The following is a 21,869-nucleotide window of genomic DNA, read 5'->3' as shown; positions in this document are numbered from 1 at the left end:
GCGTCACCATCGCCCGGGGTGGCTCGATCGTAGTCCGGAGCAGCAGCGCAGACGATGTGCAGGTGACAGCAAGCCAGGGGTGACTCCAATCACGCTGCGTACACTCAACACACTCGGCAAACACTAAAGTAGTGCAAGGGAGAGGAATTATGCATGCGCATCGCCCACGTGGTACGATATTCAACTCGGCTAGCAAAAGATCGGGCGGCTACTCAGATGCTAAGTTCATGTGAACGAAGCTCGCTTCCTTGAATCGAACGAGTAATTTCAATTCGTGCGAGGCTAAATAGAATGAAGGAAGCAAATTGCAACACCTCAACGCCACGGTCCACCAGGTTGCGTCCCTCCACGTGCGACAGGCAGCTTCGTAAGGCCTTAGGCCTAAATCGTCGCTACCATCACAACAACCGGCTGCCAAAAACAACACCCAAAATGGGCGCAAAACAGGCAGCCGCGAGGAAACGTCAGCTGTGTTAGGTGGTTCTAGCCTACTCGGTGCACACAGCATCCGACTTGACGGCGCCCACCGTCCCAGACGGTGTCGGAACGCACGGTGCCAGGCTGCAATACCAGTCAGCCCGTAGCGGCACCCGTGGCCGGCGGCCACCCGGCTCCCAGAGCCGCGACTTCATCAGAGTCAAAGAGATAGAAGAAGCTATTTACATAAGAAATTCGGACCACCCATGAGGCTCCTGTACTCACTCGCTTCAGGCTTGCCAATGCTCCGCGGGCGCTGAGCCTCGCTCTCCCTGGATGCAGACCACGTGGCTCTCATACCAACGAATGTCATTAAAAAAAAACACTTGCGAAAAGGCTTAGCATGTTGACAAGTTCAAACACACTACAGCCACCGTCGCCTCTCTCAAGAAAGTACGCCGCCAACGCTAGCAATCAAAATCCACGCTAGCCCTACGCTTCGATTCAAACAAAGGTCTTGAACAAAGCAAGACTGTTAAATCTATCGTCCGATGCCCCAAGAGGTCCACGTTGGGCAGCCAGATGTGGGGTACCCTACACTTCGGCCACGCAGCGGGTGCCAGATGTGGGAGATGTGGGGTTCTCCTCCGTACTCTTGGGACAAAGGAACGACAACACAGTAGTGCAGACAATCACAAGGGCATTTATTGCACCTTTCATAGATCAATGCCTGCTAGCCGAGTTGCTATCCCCAAAACATGCTGATGGGCGCGCGACAAATGTAGAAGTCCGACTCACCGCGACTGGAAAACGAGCGCATATGTTCGCCCCATGCTGGATCCCAACGCCTGGTCGTTCGCCTGTACGGTCACGCGAATGGTGTTCAAGGCGGCCACGCGAGACGGTCTCGCAGAAGCATGGTCGCGCACGCGCGGCACGGCACGTCCGTCCCGCTTGCTTCCCGAAGACGCGCCTTGTCTTCCCCGCACCCAAGTAACCCCGCAGCGGCGCGACACTCGCGCCATCTCTCGCACCGTGCCTGTACCAGTCCGACCGCCGCGGGCGCCAGGCCACGCGGCGGGCGTAGCCGCCCTGCAGGAGACGAGCTATGCGGGAAAACTAGATCTCAGGGGAGGCGTGAGTGTCACGCATCCCCACAAAATACAGCTTTTGCAGTACCGTTGTACACAACGTAACAAATTCACGTAAGATACAAAATGACATACCGAATTAGTCAGCTTTCAATGATCTAATGGATACCTTTTATAGACCCGTGATATCTGTTGTTGATGCAGAGCTATTAATTGGTAAACATTGCGCTTCTATTTTTCTCAAATGCCCTAAATCGAAATTCAGCTTCCAACAGTCACTAGAATTTAACTTTCTCTCTTAAACGCAATAAATTTCATTAAAATTGCTCTGGGGTTATCTCAGAAAAACGTTTTTGCATTTTACATGCATTTGAATGGGCTGTGTAAGAGTTGGGCCCGAGCTAAAGCTTCCTCTTAAATCCCTTTGGCGATCCATCGTCGGCTGGAACGAGGTGGGGCAGGGGCAGACGTCACCCGCGTCGCATTCCCCTTTCGTCGCAACAGCAGTCTTGTTGCATTGTGCCACCAGATTTCTCAGTTCAATCGACGAGAATGGGTCGGCGGTTGTGTGGAACTTTGCAGGTTGTCAGTCGCAAGGGCAACCACTTCAGAAGAACAAGGTGGCGGGGGAATGCCCATTGCCTCAGTGATGGGCACGCAGTGGGGCATAACAGCACCCCGCCGCTAGACAATGCATCCAGAAGTTGAGCTGTGCAATGCAGGTCCGAAAGTTGGATGTGCTAGTTGAGCGACGTTGTTGATTGAGAGGAGGGATAGGCCTTGCCACTTTTTGCGCCTGTGGTTTTCCCTGCTGCTTGACCCTGAGATGGTCCACTGGAACGACCGAGAATCAGCAACGCGAGACCACTTCGGCCAAAGCAAGCACCCTCTGAATGCTTTTCAAACCACCAGACCAAAATAACTGAACCAAGCACTTTCTGAGATCTGTCTACGCTAAATGAAACAAAATAAAAAGGAAAGGCTTCTTAACAACACTAGACATGTATCCAAGAGAAAGTTCGAGACATGGACCTTTCTTTAATTGTCAATGCAAGACAGTGTTAATCAAATCGGAATTGTTGTGTAAACGATTTTCTACTGTAATGAGGGCAGGTCGGTAAAGACTAAGGTTGCCAAAGATTACCAATTTTTCCCCCGAAAGCCGTGATGCAAAGACTGAGCGCTGCTAATCTGTGCGCCTGGGTGTCACTTTGCAAAAGTACGGAATGACATCAAACAACTATAACCACCAACTAAAATAACCCTCCACTTAGTGCCATCTAAATGCACTCGGCAAAACAAGTACATACCACATTTATAAAGCCCAGAAGCGGTCCTACCAAATTAAGAAACAAATACTCGAACTCACACAAATGACATAAAAACAAAGGTGAATCTAAATTATACACTGACACAACTAATATGTACAATAGATAAATAGTGTCACATTCAAAATTAAGCATTTAGGCTCTTCCTAGCCTATATATGCGTAAATACAACAAATAAACGGAAACACTGACGTATTCTTTACTCAAGCGTTCAGCAATCAGGTTTTAGTAGGAAATGAACAGCAAAAAAACAGTATTTCTGTTTACGCGAGCAGAAAAGACTAACAGCCTGAATCAATGCACTCTTTACATCTCAACCATTTCAGACGCGCTCGAGTGAGTTGACCATTCATGAGTCTGCCTACTCTTCAGTAGCAAAACAAGAACAAAACTGAGTTGCCCGAAACACCTGCGATTTTTAACCCGCGGCCTCCAAATGCTGGGAGAGTGGCACATTCACAGACCTGTGTGCACGCTGTCCCTTTGTCCACTAGGCAGTTGCCTTTCTTTTCCCCAGGAAGGGAGCGGCCATTGAAGCAGACTCTCGAGCATACCTGACGCTCCGCTGCTTACAATGCCTTGGCACCACTGAGAACGGGCGGCATTTGTGGCATCTGAAATTCTGTAAAATACTTCCTTTCCTGATGTGCACTATGCCTATTCTAGATTTCGACAACCGCCTAAGCTTCGGATTTAACCCACTCGGCTTTTCCCTAACATCTTGCCGGTTGGTGCACTTCACCCGGCTCATACCGCCGCCCCAGTCTGACTTTCTTGGCTTGCGCCTTCGCGGCTCGCAAAGCTTGTGGTCTCAGCACGCACACTCCCAGGTACGCTCCCTTCTCATTGCAACGATATCGCTCTGAGTGGCGAAACCAAGCTAGGCTCATGGTCTTGGTAGATGTCTGTGCCTCTGACAGAACATGACTGTATCCGATGCCATCTGAGCTAGCCAGCTCGCCCTGTGGTCTCTCCGCGATAGGTTCGGCCTTGTCGCTATCATCCCGGCTTTCGCAGCCGACCTGACTTACAGCATCAAAATACCTCATCAAAGCCATCTCAGCCTTATCATAGTCGCGATTCTCCCCATCAAGCAGGTGTTTCAAAACACACAGGAGACTACAAGGGAACAGCAGGATCAACCACTCGGACCGGAGGTTCTGGTTGACACCTTCTTCTTCACATACTTTTTCTCAGTCTGTAAGAAAAGTAACAGTGCTGTCGCCTCCTTTGAAATTGTAGAGATAGTATCGGGCTTTGCACTATATCCATGCTTTAATTTCTCGACCGCTCTCTCGCCATGCCTTTTGCTCAGGACTTTCATGCTCCTTTCCTTCTAGCTCACACCTCTCATTTCTGTTGCGTTCCTTTGCCTCGAGCTTTTGCTCAACAGTCATTTCGCAGGTCTCGTCAGCTTCCTTGACCATCACATCCTTTTGCCTGCATCACATCGAGAATCGCTTTCCTTGTATTTTGCGGAGCCAGCGCAAATGCTCAACTCCTCACAAATTTGATTGAGGCCTTAGCTTTCATTCTAAAACTGGTGCAGCACAACACAGAAAGGAAGAAACAAGCTGAGCCAGCTAGACAAAAGAACAGAGCGAACAGAACCCAATCCTCAACCCTAGTCCTGAGCTTGGAATTCCTCCATCACAATCTCGTTCCTCGTGTTGCTTGCCCACTAAATTTGCCCTTACTTCAAAATAAATTGAGCTGTTTAAAGAACGTAAATTCTTAACTCATAGTCAACCAAAAAAGAAAACGCTCTCCTAACATCTGCCTGTGCTAGAGGGGTCTGGCGACATGAAAAGCAAACATCAGGCACTCGCCCAGCCAAAGTGGCTAACGCTGGTCAGTCTCATACAGCCGAGTGGTGTAGCAGGCATCTCCAGGCCTCCTATCTTGCAGCTTGCCATCCGCTGTTGAGATACTAGCTTGTCAATCCCACAGCTGCCATCCACTATTGCGATTGGGGGTCGAGAATGAGACGGACTCTTGGAGCAAACGAAGTGGAAATGAAAAGCTTTATACAATATGTACAGGCATAGCAGCATGCAAGCAGCGGCCAGAGCATACCAGACCGACGGGGTGGCTAGTGGCGACTCCCTTTCTTAACAGTGGGCCGGTTCTGCCTTAAATCCCCTTGGCGATCCATCGTCGGCAGGAACGAGGCAAGGCTGGGGCTGACGTCACATGCATCGTGTTCCCCTTTCGTTGCGGCAGCAGTCCCAGTGCGATGCGCCACCGGATGACTCAGTTCGACCGCCAGGAACGGGTCAGCAGTTTCGTGGAAGTTTGCAGGTTGTCAGTGACAAGGGCAACCACATCAGAAGAACGAGAGTGAGGGGGAGGGGGAGCGCCCATTGCCTTGATGATAGGCATGCAGTGTGGCACAACAGGCCTGTAGGCAACACTTGTCCATAATGGGTTGAAGCAGGGTTTGTCCGTAAATTAATGAGACTGCCTGCCGCGCTGCGCTGCAGTCACCAGTAGTGCGCTCTCCGGAGGCAGGATCTGTGGGGGAGTGGGGGGGGTTACAATCTTAAGTAATGCACTGGGCGGCAGTCGCATCCGAGCTTTGATGCAATGAGGATCTGAACTTGCAGAAAAGCTGTTTTAAAGTTTTATCACGGCAGAAAACGTAAAAGATGGAGTGTTCGCTAGAGCAGTGGTACGCAATTAAATTTTGCTTTCACCTGGGCAAAGCCGCTCCTGAGACGCTTGTCTCAGTTAAGGAGGCTTACAAAGACAACGCCCTGTCAAGGGCCCGGGTTTTCCGGTGGTTCAATGAGTTCAAGAATGGACGGGAGACCGTCGTTGAAGACGTGGAGCGATTGTGACACCCTTCAACGAGTGGCATGGATGAAAATGTAGCCAAAGTAAAAAATCCCCTGGACTCTGACTGTCGTTTGAGTATCAGATTAATCGCCGAAGACGTGCAAAACAACGGCTCACAAAATTATTTTTGAAAATTTGAACATGCGGGAAGTTTGTTTGAAATTGGTTCAGAAAGTGTTGAGTGACGAACAAAAACAGCGGCGAGTTGACGTTTCCCGTGAAACGTTGGTGCAGTTAAATAGTGAATGGGACTTGGACGGCTTAATAACAGGCAACAAATCGTGGGTATTCCAGTACAACCCCGAAACCTTGTGCCAATGTTCGGAGTAGCATACCGCGAACTCCCTGCACCTCAAGAAAGCGAGAATGACGAAATGCAAGGTAAAGACAATGTTTTCATTGTCTTTTTTGACAAGCGTGAGGTGGTCCACAAATAATTTGTACCTCCAGCATGAACTGTCAATGCCATGTTCTACAAATAACTACTTGAGTGCCTTCACAGAGCCGTCAAACGGAAACGACCAAAGATTGCTGATTGCTTGAAGCTCCACTATGACAACGCTCCAGCCCACATCGCCTTTGTTGTGACCACCTATCTGGCCCCGATAGGGGTTGCAACCTTGTCGCAGCCACCGTACAGTGCTGATCTGAGCCTGACAGACTTTTTCTTGTTCCCAAAGTTTAAGAGAAGCCTGAAAGGTCACTGTTTCGACGATGTTCCCGCCATTCAATGGGCTGTCGCAGAGTCTCTGAAAGAGGTTACAGCAGCTGACTTCCAGGGAGCCTTTACAGCATGGAAATTGCGTTGGCAGTGATGCATCAATGCCAAAGGAGTTTATTTTGAAGAATTTTAATAATATGTACCGATCTGGTCTGTAAATTTTTTACCGGACCCAGTCTCATTACTTTACGGACAAGCCTTGTAGAAAGATACGTGTGTATGTATGTGGCGCAGGAATTTGTATTGGTATTCTGTAAACTTGCGTTAGTTTTTAGTTGGATCAAGGGTGAGATCATGCAAGCATCTTACTTCTCAAATGCTCGCTTTGCCTTTTACATCGCTGAGTAGGTGGTGTTCAATTTGTTCTCCTGCTTTGCCATGCTGATGGCCACTGACAAAAGTTCAGCGCCAGCCAATCACAATAGCGCATGCAAACGTGTGGAAAGCGAGATGCTTGCGCGATCTCAGCCCAGGGCATACTTCTACTGGTGTACGTCCCCTTTCTCATGTGAGCTCTGATGTACACAACTTCTCTTGGCTCCTGCAAACACCCTCTTCTGCTCCAAATTTTGTCTCAACAGCTGCGACAAAAGCTACAATGTCTACTGGAACTGCAAGTATGGGAATGGTGGGTGGTAGTACATGCATTTGCATACAGTTTGTCTTTCTGGCTTCAAACATCCTTGTGACATATTTTTTAGTGTTTAGCACAGAAATTGTCCACTGTTATTTTGGAATTTCAGTGCCAAACACTATAAAACATCTACGAACAAGGCTGCAGCTCAATGCTTGCAAAGTTCATTCTTGTGACTTTCTAAATGGATCATTTTCAGCAGAATAGTATTGAGTTATAAATGCAGCAGTTCGCACTAAATTAAAAAATTAGATTATGGTGTTTTACGTGCCAGAACCACTTTCTGATTATGAGGCACGCCATAGTGGAGGACTCTAGGAATTTCGACCACCGGGGGTTCTTTAACGGGCACCTAAATCTAACTACACAAGTGTTTTCGCATTTCGCCCCCATCAAAATGTCGCCGCCGTGGCCGGTATTCGATCCCGCGACCTTGTGCTCAGCAGCCTAACACCATAGCCACTGAGCAACCATGGCGGGTACAGTTTGCACTGATACTTGGGTTGTGCAAATATTGAATAGTAAACTTCTAACCGAATATCGAATCAAATAAAGAAAAAAAATCCAAATATGAAATTGAATATCAGAAAATGTTTCACAAAATTTCATGCTTACAAATTTAAGCAATATGGTGCTGCATATGCTCGGAAGTCTTATAGCATTATATAACAAGAATCTAGCAAGCTGTTAGTAACATAGGTTTATTGAAATCAAGACATACAGTACGGTCTACTTTTATAAAGGGAACACCATATTAATATTCCAGCACTGATTATAGCTCAGTTCTGGTATATGAAGGTATAGAAACAGTTTTTTTTCTTTATCAATAAAATTTCAGTTGAACAAAATAATGAGCCTTTTTTCCTCAGAAACTAATGAATTAGTGTCCCACTGTTGTACTGCTGCGTGTATACCTATGAGATTCTCAGTTCTATAGTGGACCTGGGTTTTACGGCAATATTTGTTTTACTGCATAGAAAGTCTTGCTTTCCAGTTTCTTTTCCAAAATGCAGAAGGGCTACCCAGCTTGTTACGGCAGATGGGTAAGGCCAAGTTGTGTGACAGACGAAAGGACCACGCATCATGTGACTCACGTTGCCGGCGCCATCTGCTCTGTTTCATTGTCAGGTTCGGTGGGATTTGCCACCTGTCAAAGATTTTACTACTCGCAGGGTCATGGCAAGCTTGCTCGACTCCCCCCCCCCCCCCCCTTTTCCTGTTTATCTGCCATCCGTGCCAATGCATGCAGCCAGTCATTCTGCTTTCATGCCCACCGTATAAATCCGAAGCTAGTTTTGTGGCAAGTTGCTCGGAGCTACAAAGAAAGAAAAAGTGATGTGAGTCTGCGAATGGCGTTGGTAACGAGAGCGCCGTTCCATATGTGTCGTAAAGATAGCGGCTGTGAACAACTTTGTTGCCATCCTGCGTACTCGCCTTCGTTTGCAAGGCAGTTTGGGTGGCTTTCCGATTGTCGCGCGGCTTCTGCAAGTAGATCTGCACCGATTCGGCGCCGAACTGCTACTCTAGTCAGCAATGCCAGATGAAGCAGCACCGATTAGTCCTAATGGCCTAGCTAGCTGAACGGCCCGCAAGCTGTCATGGAATGCTTGCCGCTAGTATGTGTATACATCATGATGTGATCGGTTTTGAGCTCACGCACGTGGGTTAGGTTGACGGCTGTTGAAGCAGCATGAAGTTCCTCGCCGTGTATCCGTGATCTGCGTGCTTCACACTTTACGAAATATGTGCTGCCTATGATGCCAGTCCCCCTCTGTTCGGCTGTCATGTTATCATTCCAGTCGGTCTACTGAACCCGGATGAACTTTACAGCTACAGAAGCAGCCCCAGCCGACGTGGTGCTGTTCTGCGAATTGCAGTGTTCGAGCACTGTGTATGCGATCCCCGTCTCGTGCCGACGTCGGGGAGCACTCGTAGTGGCCAAGTCCGCTATTGCGTCTGCAGCGCGCTCAGCGGTCCTTTTGCAGTGAAAAGGAAGTGAAACGCTCGCTTGCACGGCGTCGAGCACGAGCGGCTCCGCGGCACGCGACATGTGGCACTGCGCGGGTGTCTACACCGAATATATCGAATGTTCGGGAAATCGAATAGTAGATATTTGATTCGCAGATCGAATTATTCGAATGTTCACTATTTAATTCGGTGATATTCGATACTCGCACACCCCTACTAGTTATCATGTGCATAGAATCTTAGTGCCTTTGTCATTTAAAGTATGATTGCTTGCAGATTTAGAATGATAAGGCATAACGAGTAGCGCCATAAGAATGTCTGAAGCCACAAGTTCAAAGATTAGACATATGCAAGTAGTAGTATGATCACTCATTCCTATGGTCACTGAACTAGGGCCTGGTGTGTTTTTACAATTTCTACACAATCGCTAAGGTATGCATGGGAGCCAGTGGTTCATTGAGGTGGCACCATATTTCTAGCCATTTTCTGCCTATTGTTGCTAGAGCTTGGGCAACTTTTGTTGGATATTGCTGCTGCTCTGTGCCTGCTCCCTTGCTTGTGCATGACGTGCAATGAAGGAAAGTTGATGGCCCATTGTTGTTGTTAACCATGGTGTTGGCATTACGCTGCTAAGCAAGAGGTCACTCGATCGAATCCCAGTCATGGTGGCTGCATTTTGATTGGGGTGAAATGCAAAAATGCCCATGTACTGTGCATTGTGTGCATATTAAAGTCAAAATTATACCGGAGTCACCCACTACTATGTGCCTCATAATAAGATTCTGATTTTGGCACGTAAAATCCCAGAATTTAGAAAAAAAAAAAAGTTGATATTAGCGTAATCGTGCCCTAATGGTGACCAGCTACTGGGAAGCGGCGCCTTCTAAGGGACCTACTGTTTGGCATCACTGGGCTGGCATTAAAGAAATGCAGGAGGCTAGGCTAAACAGTTGTTGCAGCAGTGTTCCCTGCAGCAGTTTTTCTTGTGTTCTCTGCCACGGAGTGGTCGCAGTCCAGCAAGGGCCTTGGTACACCGTCTTTCTCGCTGTGCAGTACTCGACCAAGCTGGAGAAGGGCGACTACGTACTGCGGGTGCATGTGCGGCACGAGCAGAGCGCCCTGGTGGAGCGGCTGTCGGACCTGCCGCTGGAGCTGTCGCACAAGCTGCCCAGTGCCATCACCCTGGATGCCTACCGCTCCCAGGGTCAGGCCATGCTCGCCTCGGGCAAGAAGTTCGCACCCCTCATGGCACGTCCAGGCACACAGGTGCCCGTCTACCTGGCACCTCTGCCCTGCGACAAGTGAGTCCAGCTGCCACAGTTGGTGGATAGGGCCTCTGGGGCTACTGGTTCAGGTAGATGCAGGGGACTTGAACCACAACAAGCAAACATTCAGACTCGCATATAAAAAATGGACTGGAGCAAGTGCCAAGTGCCACGAATGCCATCCTACCATTGTCGTTGAAAAGAAAAGTATCCAGTGACTGCATTCTAGAAGCTTTTTTTTTTTTTTTTGGTGGTGTATATCTGAATCTGAACCTCGCAACGTTTAACGCTAGAACGTTATCTAGTGAGGCAAGTCTAGCAGTGCTATTGGATTAATTAGCAGGCAGTAAATGGGATAAAAATACTGCTCAGTGAGGTTAGGATGACAAAAGAAGCATATACCGTGCTGAAAAGCGGTCACGTCCTGTGCTACCGGGGCTTAGCGGAGAGACGAGAACTAGGAGTCGGATGCCTGATTAATAAGGATATAGCTGGTAACATACAGGAATTCCATAGCATTAACGAGAGGGTGGCAGGTCTTGTTGTGAAACTTAATAAGAGGTACAAATTGAAGGTCGTACAAGTCCACGCCCCTACATCCAGTCATGATGACCAGGAAGTCGAAAGCTTCTATGAAGACGTGGAATCGGCAATGGGTAAAGTCAAAACAAAATACATTATACTGATGGCAGACTCCAATGCCAGGGTAGGCAAGAAGTAGGCTGGAGACAAGTCAGTGGAGGAATATGGCATAGGTTATAGAAATAGCAGGGGAGAGTTATTAGTAGAGTTTACAGAACAGAATAATATCCTGATAATGAATACCTTCTTCCGGCAGCGGGATAACCAAAAGTAGATGTGGAGGAGCACGAATGGCGAGACTAGAAATGAAATAGACTTCGTACTCTGCGCTAACCCTGGCATCATACAAGATGTGTACGTGCTCGGCAAGGTGCGCTGCAGTGACCATAGGATGGTAAGAACTCGAATTAGCCTAGACCTGAGGAGGGAACGGAAGAAACTGGTGCCTAAGAATCCGATCAATGAGTTAGCGGTAAGAGGGAAAATAGAGGAATTCCGGATCAAGCTACAGAACAGGTATTCAACTTTAACTCAGGAAGGAGACCTTAATGTTGAAGCAATGAACTCCAATCTTATGGGCATCATTAAGCAGTGTGCAATAGAAGTCGGTGGTAACTTTGTTAGACAGGATACCGGTAAGCTATCACAGGAGACGAAAGATCTGATTAAGAAACGCCAATGTATGAAAGCCTCTAACCCTACAGCTAGAATAGAACTGGCAGAACTTTCCAAGTTAACCAACAAGCGTGATATAGCTGGCATAAGGAAGTATAATATGGATAGAATTGTGCATGCTGTCAGGAACAGAGGAAGCCTAAAAGCAGAGAAGAAGAAACTAGAAATAGGCAAGAATCAGATGTATGCGTAAAGAGACAAAGCCGGCAATATCATTACTAATATGGATAGGATTGTTCAAGTGGCTGAGGAGTTCTATAGAAATTTATACAGTACCAGTGGCACCCACAATGATAATGGAAGGGAGAATAGTCTAGAGGAATTTCACATTCCACATGTAACGCCGGAAGAATTACTAAAGAGAGCCTTGGGAGCTACGCAAAGGGGGAAGGCAGCTGGGGAGGATCAGGTAATAGCAGATTTGTTGAAGGATGGTGGGCAGATTTTTCTAGAAAAACCGGCCACCGTGTATACGCAATGCCTCATGACCTCGAGCGTACCGGAATCTTGGAAGAACGCCAACATAATCCTAATCCATAAGAAAGGGGACGCCAAAGACTTGAAAAATTATAGACCGATCAGCTTACTGTCCGTTGCCTACAAAGTATTTACTAAGGTAATCACAAATAGAATCTGGAACAACTTAGACTTCTGTTAACCAAAGGACCAGGCAGGATTTTGTAAAGGCTGCTCAACAATAGACCATATTCACACTATCAATCAGGTGATAGAGAAATGTGCAGAATATAACCAACCCTTATATATAGCTTTCATTGATTACGAGAAAGCGTTTGATTCAGTCGTAACCTCAGCAGTCATGGAGGCATTACAGAATCAGGGTGTAGACGAGACGCATGTAAAGATACTGAAAGATATCTATAGCGGCTCCACAGCCACCGTAGTCCTCCATAAACAAAGCAACAAAATCCCAATAAAGAAAGGCGTCAGACAGGGAGATACGATATCTCCAATGCTATTCACAGCGTGTTTACAGGAGGTATTGAGAGACCTGGATTGGGAAGAATTGGGGATAAGCGTTAATGGAGAATACCTTAGTAACCTGCGATTCGCTGATGACATTGCCTTGCTTAGTAACTCAGGGGACGAATTGCAATGCATGCTCACTGGCCTGGAGAGGCAAAGCAGAAGGGTGGGTCTAAAAATTAATTTGCAGAAAACTGAAGTAATGTTTAACAGTCTCGGAAGAGAACGGCAATTTACAATAGGCAGTGAGGCACTGGAAGTGGTAAGGGAATACATCTACTTAGGGCAGGTAGTGACGGCGGATCCGGATCATGAGACGGAAATAATTAGAAAAATAAGAATGGGCTGGGGTGCGTTTGGCAGGCATTCTCAGATCATGAACAGCAGGTTGCCATTATCCCTCACGAGAAAAGTGTATAATAGCTGTGTCTTACCAGTACTCACCTAAGGGGCAGAAACCTGGAGGCTTACGAAAAGGGTTCTACTTAAATTGAGGACGACGCAACGAGCTATGGAAAGAAGAATGATGGGTGTAACGTTAAGGGGGATAAGAAGAGAGCAGATTGGGTGAGGGAACAAACTCGAGTTAATGACATCTTAGTTGAAATCAAGAAAAAGAAATGGGCATGGGCAAGGCATGTAATGAGGAGGGAAGATAACCAGTGGTCATTAAGGGTTGCAGACTGGATTCCAAGAGAATGGAAGCTTAGCAAGGGGTGGCAGAAAGTTAGGTTGACAGACGACATTAAGAAGTTTGCAGGGACAACATGGCCACTATTAGCACATGACCGGGTAGTTGGAGAAGTATGGGAGAGGCCTTTGCCCTGCAGTGGGCATAGCCAGGATGATGATGATGATGATGATTTCTTTTTTGTAGTTCAAATTGTATTTGGTTGGCCAAATAATTCTTGTTCATGGAGGGAATGTAAGGCTATGTTTTTTTTTGTTTGTTTTTTTTTCCAACTTGACAAACAAATGGTTAGTGGATTAGGGTTTTTCAAGGTCTGGTGAACTCCCCGAAATGACCACTTCACTGGGTAAGGCATGGATTTCAAAGCGTTTCTGCAAGTTTGTGCCATTTGTGAAAAGTTCTAAAAACTAACTGGATTAAGTCATTGGCTTTTTTTTTTAGAATGCTGTGTAATCTTTTATTGCCAAACTATTAACTAGTTTCAAGCAAACAATTGCCAAATCTTTTGACGTAATCACTTATGACATTGTGGTATCTTTTATGGCTTGCCATGACTTCATTCATAAGACAGCCATTTTTGATATTCCAGAAATGTACTTTGCTAATCCAGGTATACCAAAGAGAAAAGAACTATATTGATAGGGTTCTTTCAAAACCGTGTTCAATAATTGTTGTTGTAGTAGGTTGATTACTACAACAGGTAATCATGACCAAACTAGCCCTTCTGCAATTTTGCGCTGGTATCTCAATGGGACGTCATGGATTTTAATGCATGTTCTTATGTTTCGGCCTTACTCGTGCAGCTATGGTTCTGGAAGCGCGAAGTTGAGCCTTGTGTTCCTTTGGAATACAACGTAGTTCGCTATCACTGATGAGAAAATAACGAGGTCTGTGGAAACAGAGACAAAGATCATGCTTGTCACTGTCTTTTCTTCCCGTCTGCATTGTCTTTTTGTTTGCGCTAATTTTCCTCGTCAGCTGTGGAGATGCCATCGAGATCCATGATTGTCACAGTAAGCTGCTCTGGGAACTTCGCAGCAGCATCGCCGCCTGCCTGTAGTCGTTGGGCTTATCCTGGAGTGAGAGACGGGTGCAGCTGCGGCAAATTTTTAAATGTTGCCTGTGGTAGATAGCACATTTGTAACGCTTTATCTGAATTAGTTGATGAGGCGGCCACTACTTATACGAGAAATCAAAATGCTTAATTGAATAATTTACCTAATTACACTATTCCGCTTTTTAAATTTAGTACTTCACGGCACATATTTCAATATACAAATTGTAGCTAGTAAGTATGCAAGGCACATTCGCTTAGAATGAATTCTCAGGACTGAACCAATTTCGAGATATTCATTTTCAGTGTCTAATGGAATGCACTGGCGTTCCAGTTCCTTTTGTGCTTCAATGGACAAAGCAGTGTTTTCTATGAAAAGTATGCGGAACAACAATGTATTGTTACCGCAAGTTTGACGGTGCATATCTTGAAACTGGTGCCATCCTCAGAATTCGTTCCAAGTGGATCTGACCTGCATACTACCTACTGTTTGTAGATTGAAATATGTGTCGTGAAGTAATTAAGAAATTAATTAGTGTAATTAACTTAATTGTTCAATTAAGCATTTTTATTACTTGCAGGAGTAGTGGCCTCCTCATCGACTAATTTAGATCAAGTGTTAGAATTGTGCTATCTGCCACAGGCAATATTTAAAAATTTTATTCAGCTGAAGAAAAAGCACCTTATAGAAGGGTACTTCGCTAAGAAAATTTAAGTGTCCGTTGACATATCACTGCTGGTGCATTTTGTTTCTTCAGGTGCTCGTCACCGTTTCATCACCTGAAAGGGAAAAATTGGCATCCACCCAGAGCTACAAAGGAAGGCCTTGTAGCTTCTCCTTGTAGCCTGAATGGATGGCAATGTTTTCCTTTCACAAACCTTCCTCCACCTTGGGGGCTTCCACTGAGCTGATTTGCCATATTTCGTGTTGCTGTGCTTCGAGTAGTGGATTAATTTGCCCTTGCATTGCAATTTGGTAGCCTCTGGGTTAGCTCAGGTGGAAGAATGACTGCCCTGGAAAGGCCTTGGTCCCAGGTTTGATCCTCGGAACGAGATGAATTTTTCTTCAGCTGCAAAGCTTCTGAGAAACTTGTAGCTTCCTTGTAAAGCCTGGGTGGATGTCAGTGTTCCCTTTCATGAACCTCCCTCTGCCTCTCAGGCTTCTGCAGATTTGATTTGCCACGTTTCAACACCTGTTTAAACGTATGCTCAGAGAAACTCCGCTCTGTTGTGCAGACTCCCCAAGGGCTGCAGTGCAGGACACTTCCTCGTGGGCACTCTCACCGTCACCAAGGATGAGCAGGGCAAGAAAGTGGTCAGTGCTCTTTTTCATAAGCTGCGCAGAACTACGTACTCACTTGTGTTTGAAGTGTACTGGGCATCTGCTACGAAAGAAAAGAGATTTCCGTGCAGTTTTGTCGTGCAGCCTGTCAAAGATCATGCGCACTGTAGCGTTTTGCAACTCTGAGTTCATGTTCAGACTCCCAGTTCTCACAGAAAATCACATATTGTAGTGGCTGCTGTCAAGGTTCACTCCAAGATAATTTGTATGGTTGTGGCAGCTTTCTGGCCTAATATTTTCAATAAAAATGACCAGTGTTCAGGCAGTTGCTGTGGAAAAGCCCGACAAGATATTGAGGTAAAAAAAAAAAAAAAAGCCTGGCACGCTGCTCTGATATTGCCGGAGTGTTCCCTAATTTTTAAACGATTGCTTTGAATCAACAGGAAGAGCTAGTGAGCTGAAACATTACACAGAGCACACACAGTTCCTCTGAATGCTTGCAGTGGTTTCAAAATGTTTCTGGGACTACTAGAAGTACCTAAATGTAGGGTTTAAACCATTTCAGGACAAAACACATTGGCGTATATACTCGTTAAGGGCCGCCCTCATGTAAGGGCTGCACCCCCACTTTTGAGGGCAAAATTGTTTGAAAAATTCAGAATTTTTTGCCGAAATGCGGAGTTAATTCCATTGCCACTAGACGACGCTAGCCGCTTTTCTGTCGACACTGCTCAGGCCAGCGCTGCTACGGCATTATTTCTTTGTGTGGCACATCGTCTCGGCTGTGTTGGCAGTGTATACAGTCAGACCGGTGGCATTTCACCTCTGAAGACAGGAGCCCTGTTTGAGTCGGCGCTGGTCAGGGATGATGGGCTGGCGTCCGAGGTTGTTTACTGCAGCGTTATGTCATTTGCCTCTTACCCTCTGCTACATCTGCGGAAGCAGTATGAACCTCTAGCAGGCCGTCATCGGCCCGATTCATGTAAGAGTCACATCCAGCCAAGGTTCTAGAAAAAAATGTGTGGTCCTTACACGACCATATATGGTATTTACCAAAAAAAATTTATTTGCCATCTAACCCCCTGAATGCTTGCAGTTGTTTCAGAATGTTTCTGGGACAACTGGAAGTATCTCATTGAAGGGTTTAAACTAGTGCTGTGCAAATAGCAACATTTTGGCTGCAAAGCAAATTCGAATATTAAAGTTTGAGTGCTAATTGAATATTTTCCAAATACTTCCAAGTTAAATTACCGAAAAAGTGTACTGCAAGACCTGGCCGTTAAAGCAACTTTATTGTACAACTAGTGTAGTCTCACATAGTTGTGCCTAGAAAAAAAGAACAGTCCAATACAGCTGTTCAACAGAATGGATGGCTACAAGTTGAATCGTTGAATGTTATCATAGGGGAAAGCGAGCTGCTCAACATGTCCCAGAAGCAAACATGCTCGCCTTCTACTAACAACCGCGCCAGACACTGAGAACAGGTGCTCACTATCGCTAGACAAGCTTGTGTCCGGTATGGCCAGGTATCGCCTTGCAAGATGAGCCAGCAAAGGGTAAGCTCTTGCACCTTGCTCCTGTCACCAGCGACATGGATCTTCCTTTCGGTGCAGAGCCACCTCATGCAAGTGCCTTTCTACTTCTGTTTGTGACTGTGAATGCTGTTGCTAGCTGAAAAGGGTGTCAAAATTATTCCACAATGAGAATTTCGTTTGCGTGTGTCGTTTAGAAGCACTGCGATTCGATTTTTAGCTATTCAAACAGTTATATAGTCAACATCCAATTTTTCGAACTCCGTAGGGACCGCAAGAACGTCCGAAAAATTGGGCAATCCAAAAAAATAAATGCATGCCTTTTACTGCCCCCAAGGGCATGAATCACGACACACACATCCAAAATAGCTCTGAAGGCCTGCCAGTACACTACATAGGCATATCGGTGCTCGTACTGCGATATATGCGTGTATAATTAAGGAATACACACAGTGTGCCATGACAATTGCTCCTTCCCACTCATGGTATTCGTCGCCACGTAACACAGCTGTACTGAGGCGCAGCTGACTTTGTGGAACCGGCACTATGCAACGCGCTGTCTTTCTGAGCTTCGAAGCCATTGGTGAGGATTACAAAGGTGGAGTTGGCACCATTGCTAACATTGACAAATTGTCTAATGAAAAGCACGGCACTGAAGAGCAAAAAGCTAGGTAGCGAACATCGCAGTGGCTAGGCCTGGCATTGCCGCAGTGGTGGCTACGGCTGCCAGTGAATCTGCGTGCGAAAGCGCTAGTTCGAGGCGATGAGATAATCAAAATAGCTGGGGTGGTGGCTTCGATTAATACCGTTTCGGATTAATGCTGTTTTGGCAACAAGTCTGGAATATCAGATGTTGCAGGTTTTTTGCATCCAAAATTTCAGACGTATTTATATACATTGACTCTATTGGGAATGTGGCAGTGCTGCGAAGGCGTCCGAATTACCGGGCATGTCCGAAAAATCTGGTGACTGGAAAATCGGTCGTTGACTGCATTGGTTCCCGCAACTTTGAATACTTCGAATATTAGAAGTCTGGTACAAATTGAATCAAATAGCAAATGCTATGTTAAAAAAATTTTCGAAAGTTCGAATATTGGCAAACCCCTAGTTTAAACCGTTTCAGGACGAGACACATAGGTACCCCGCAAAAAATTTTATTTGCCATCTAAATGTGCAAAATACACTGAAGATAAACACAGTGAACCTAAAGTAAAGGAATATGTTGCAGAAACTTTTTCAGCAATAGGAGGGCAACAATGGGCAGAAGTCTGGATGGCTCGACACTACCAGCTCGCTCCCCTCTTTCCCCTTGCTCGTGCGGGAAGATGGCACTCATGAAGCTATCGCCCTTGTCGACCCACCCTTGCACACGTTCACTTGCACCTAATGCATACAGTGCGTGGGGCGCGATAGGATCTTATTGCACTTGGACATCATATGGCACTCAATGCTTCTCCGCTTCGGTGGTTGCTCTTGGTCGCACACAGTTTGATAGGTGTGTTCCAAGCAGCCGGTTGTAATTCAACCATTTTACTTCACAAGTAACAACATCTACAGATTCCGAGCTGGCTGCTCTTTGCGCTGCTATCGAATACATTGAAAAAGAACCGCCTAACAAATGGGCAATATTTTGTAGTTCGAAAGCAGCCCTTCAGAGCTTGCGACGCTTATGACGTGGCAATTATGAACAGCTTGGGTCTAAAATTAACGAACCTTGCCATTGCGCTTCTGAACAAGGACATGATATCATCTTTCAGTGGCTGCCGGGACATTGTGGCATCGTTGGTAATCACCTCGCCAATGACGTTGCCCGACATGCCCAGGCTGGAGCACGGACACTCCTTACACCTTTGTCTGGAGTAGACGCTGCAAGAGAGCTTCGCAGCCTCACTCATACTATCACATTACGTTACTGGTATACACCATAGAACTCTGTCGTTTATACAACCTCGGCCCATCACTGAAACTGAAATTACCACCAAACCTTTCACGACGTGACGCGACACTGCTGTGTCGGCTGTGGGTAGGAGAAGCATTCACTATTACAGCTATTATATTGGAATGGCGGACTCACCGATGTGCGCTAGGTGCAAGTGTGAAGATACCGTAAGTCATCTTCTGTGCCACTGTTCTCGCTTTGATAACCAACATCAGACTCTCCTTAGACTGGATGACAGGCCATTTACAGAAGCAAAGATCTTGGAAACCTGGCCTCACAGTTCATTAGCCTAGAAAGCAGTTCGAGTGCTTCTTCACTACCTAAAGGCAACAGACTTGAGTGCCTGACTATAGACATCCTGCACCTAACTTAGTGCATGTGAAAGTGCGATAGACTCATGTTTTCTCTCTCTCTCTTTTTACACTCCCCCATCCCACATGTAGGGTAGCAAACTGGACTCAGTCTGGTTAACCTCCCTTCCTTTCCTTCTTCCCTTCTCTCTCTCTCTCTTGACTATCTCAGTCTCCAGAAGTTTCCATTTATTGTCTCTCGTATTTCTTTGCGGCAGCAATGAAATTTTCATTTTATTGAAGTCACGTATAAACAAACTTCATTATATTGAGGTTCTAAGTACATGGTGTTCTATGGACATGAATTTATAAAAAGTTAAATAAAGTTAAATAGAGTGGAATCTCCTTAAACTGTACCTGACAGGGACGTGAGCAAAGCATGTGCTAAGCGGCACTATGGCTTACCCGAACGTAAGAAATATGCACTTACCTGCCTGTGAGATGAAACATGTTTCGCAAGGAAACCGAGAAACTTCTTTTATTTTGTAGGAAGAGGCTGCAGCCTAGCCAATAACCAGGAGCGGCAGCTTTTGCATCCCTGCCATGTTGGTCACAAATGCCACCGATATTCTTCCCTTCGCTTGTTTTCCGCCTGTATACGATTCCCTTTTAAAAGTTCAGTTGGTAAAAAAGGTGCCAGTTCATCCATGTTGAATATGTCTTCCTGGGAATACTCTCGCAAGATATGTTGCCGCTTGACGCTGGCCCAGTCCTCCGTGCCGCTTTAGTTAGCCGCTGCACCTTCCCCGTAAACGATCTTTGTGGTTAAGTTGTACCATGTCTTAAATCTAGTGAGCCAGTCACTGCTGCAAACAAAACTGTCGTGGCCCATCTGTGTGGCGAAGGACTGCGCCTTTTCGGTGAGAAGGGGTCCGTTTACAGGCAAGTTTCCTGCCCTCACATTTTTTAGCCAATGCACCAAAGCCTCCTCGACGTCTGGGTAACTCGAGCCCACTAAACGACAACACTTGAGGTTGGACGATGCACCATTGAGCACCTTCTCTCTCGCTGTCCAAATGCCGCAAACAGTAGTCGGTGACAGGCCTTTCTCTCGTGCCGACACGGACTTTGTTCCACGTTGGATGGCATTGATAATTTCCAGTTTTTCTTTGATGCTCATCACACGATGCTTGCCTGTTTGACATTGTGCAGTCCTGTCACGATCATGCAGCATCCGCTGATCATCCTCGCAAAGTTCAACACATGTGAATGCAGCCGGCGAACAAAGCAACTGTGCACCTGTGCGTGCTTCACAGTTTCCGCGATGCTCTCGCAGGCAATGGGATCTCAATAGGTCGCTCCGGCGCGGCCTCCAAGATTACTTGTGCGAGATTGTGCACGGCGCTGCTCAGTGGCTTGGCTCCACAATGACCATGGAGATCTGTGTGTACACATGCAACGCGTGGCTAGCACTTGGCGCATTCCGTGCAGAATCGGTTGGCCGTAGGAGTGCGGGACTGCAACGGAGGAGTATTAGGGACATTCGGAAAGAAGTGAATAGTGCGCATTAACCGGCAGGTGCCCAATGTTCCGCTACAGCGTAGGCAGGTACTAAATACATTAAATTAAAGGACAACCAAGTTGGGGATTCATCTCAACTACGTTTAATAAGAAACTACGGCTCAAGTGGGTATGGTTTAATGAGGTTTCAGTGTATTTTATTATTTCAAGAATTTGTTATATTGAAGCTCTTGATATTGAGGTTTCACTGTACAGTAAAATCTCGTCAATACATAGTTGGTGTGGAATGTGGATCAGGTACACACTAAGCAATCTACTAATTAACCAACAATGGCAAATGAGCAGCCATAGACTTACCGGCAAAAAATGGATTATGTCTTGATTCTCACTGAAACATAAACAAGGCCAAGATTTATTTGCGAGAAGGCCACAAACAGTCTCTGATTTTCGCTTGCCGCCGTGGTGGCCTTGCAGCAACGACAGCAACCTCAAAGTGAGCCAGGCCGCGAGCTAGTCTCTCCATCAGGCCCCACTTCTCTGCGAACGCCCTCATGACGGTAAACGTGTGTGCCGCATTGGAGATGGACGGGCTGTCACACACTTCCACGTCGGCATTGTAAACGACGTGGAAAAACCCAAGCAAAGTTGGAGGGTGCATTTATTATGTGGGGTAAATATTATGGGAACTGTTTTGAAACAGCAAAAATTGTAAAGCAAGACGGCGATGATTTGAAAAATGCACTAGATAACTTATTATTGCAGTAAAAATGCACCTATGCTATTTGCAAACCGTAACAGCATTTTTATTGCACTTTATTCTGCTTTGGAACTACAAGACCTGTCATCCAGGCCGCTGGCCGCTTCATCCACATCGTGATTCCACGACAGCTCATCCTCACAGCCCCTTCCGGCCATCTGCCATTATTGCAAGCATCATGTTGAAGCTCTCGTTTTCAGCACTTGTTCTTTTGCATGTACGCGCACTGTGTGCGCCTCTTTCCTCGACCGTCTTTCTCGTCGGCACGTCAAAGTTTATTGGTGTCTGATCAGCGTTTCC

At 46.3% G+C, this 21,869-nt stretch overlaps 1 protein-coding gene across 1 annotated transcript in view; it reads left to right on the top strand.

Annotated features, from left to right (window-relative positions):
* Window positions 1-21,869, top strand: part of TppII (Tripeptidyl-peptidase II) — a 252,516-nt gene that overhangs the window by 209,300 nt on the left and 21,347 nt on the right. The window contains exons 22-23 of the mRNA XM_050186760.3: window positions 10,051-10,298; window positions 15,485-15,563. Of these exons, the coding sequence (XP_050042717.1) occupies window positions 10,051-10,298; window positions 15,485-15,563 (327 nt within the window). The remainder of the gene's footprint in view (window positions 1-10,050; window positions 10,299-15,484; window positions 15,564-21,869) is intronic.

Source organism: Dermacentor andersoni, chromosome 2 (assembly GCF_023375885.2).
Source record: "Dermacentor andersoni chromosome 2, qqDerAnde1_hic_scaffold, whole genome shotgun sequence".
Taxonomy (NCBI): Eukaryota; Metazoa; Arthropoda; class Arachnida; order Ixodida; family Ixodidae; genus Dermacentor; species Dermacentor andersoni.
This window is presented reverse-complemented; position numbering and strand designations above follow the sequence as displayed.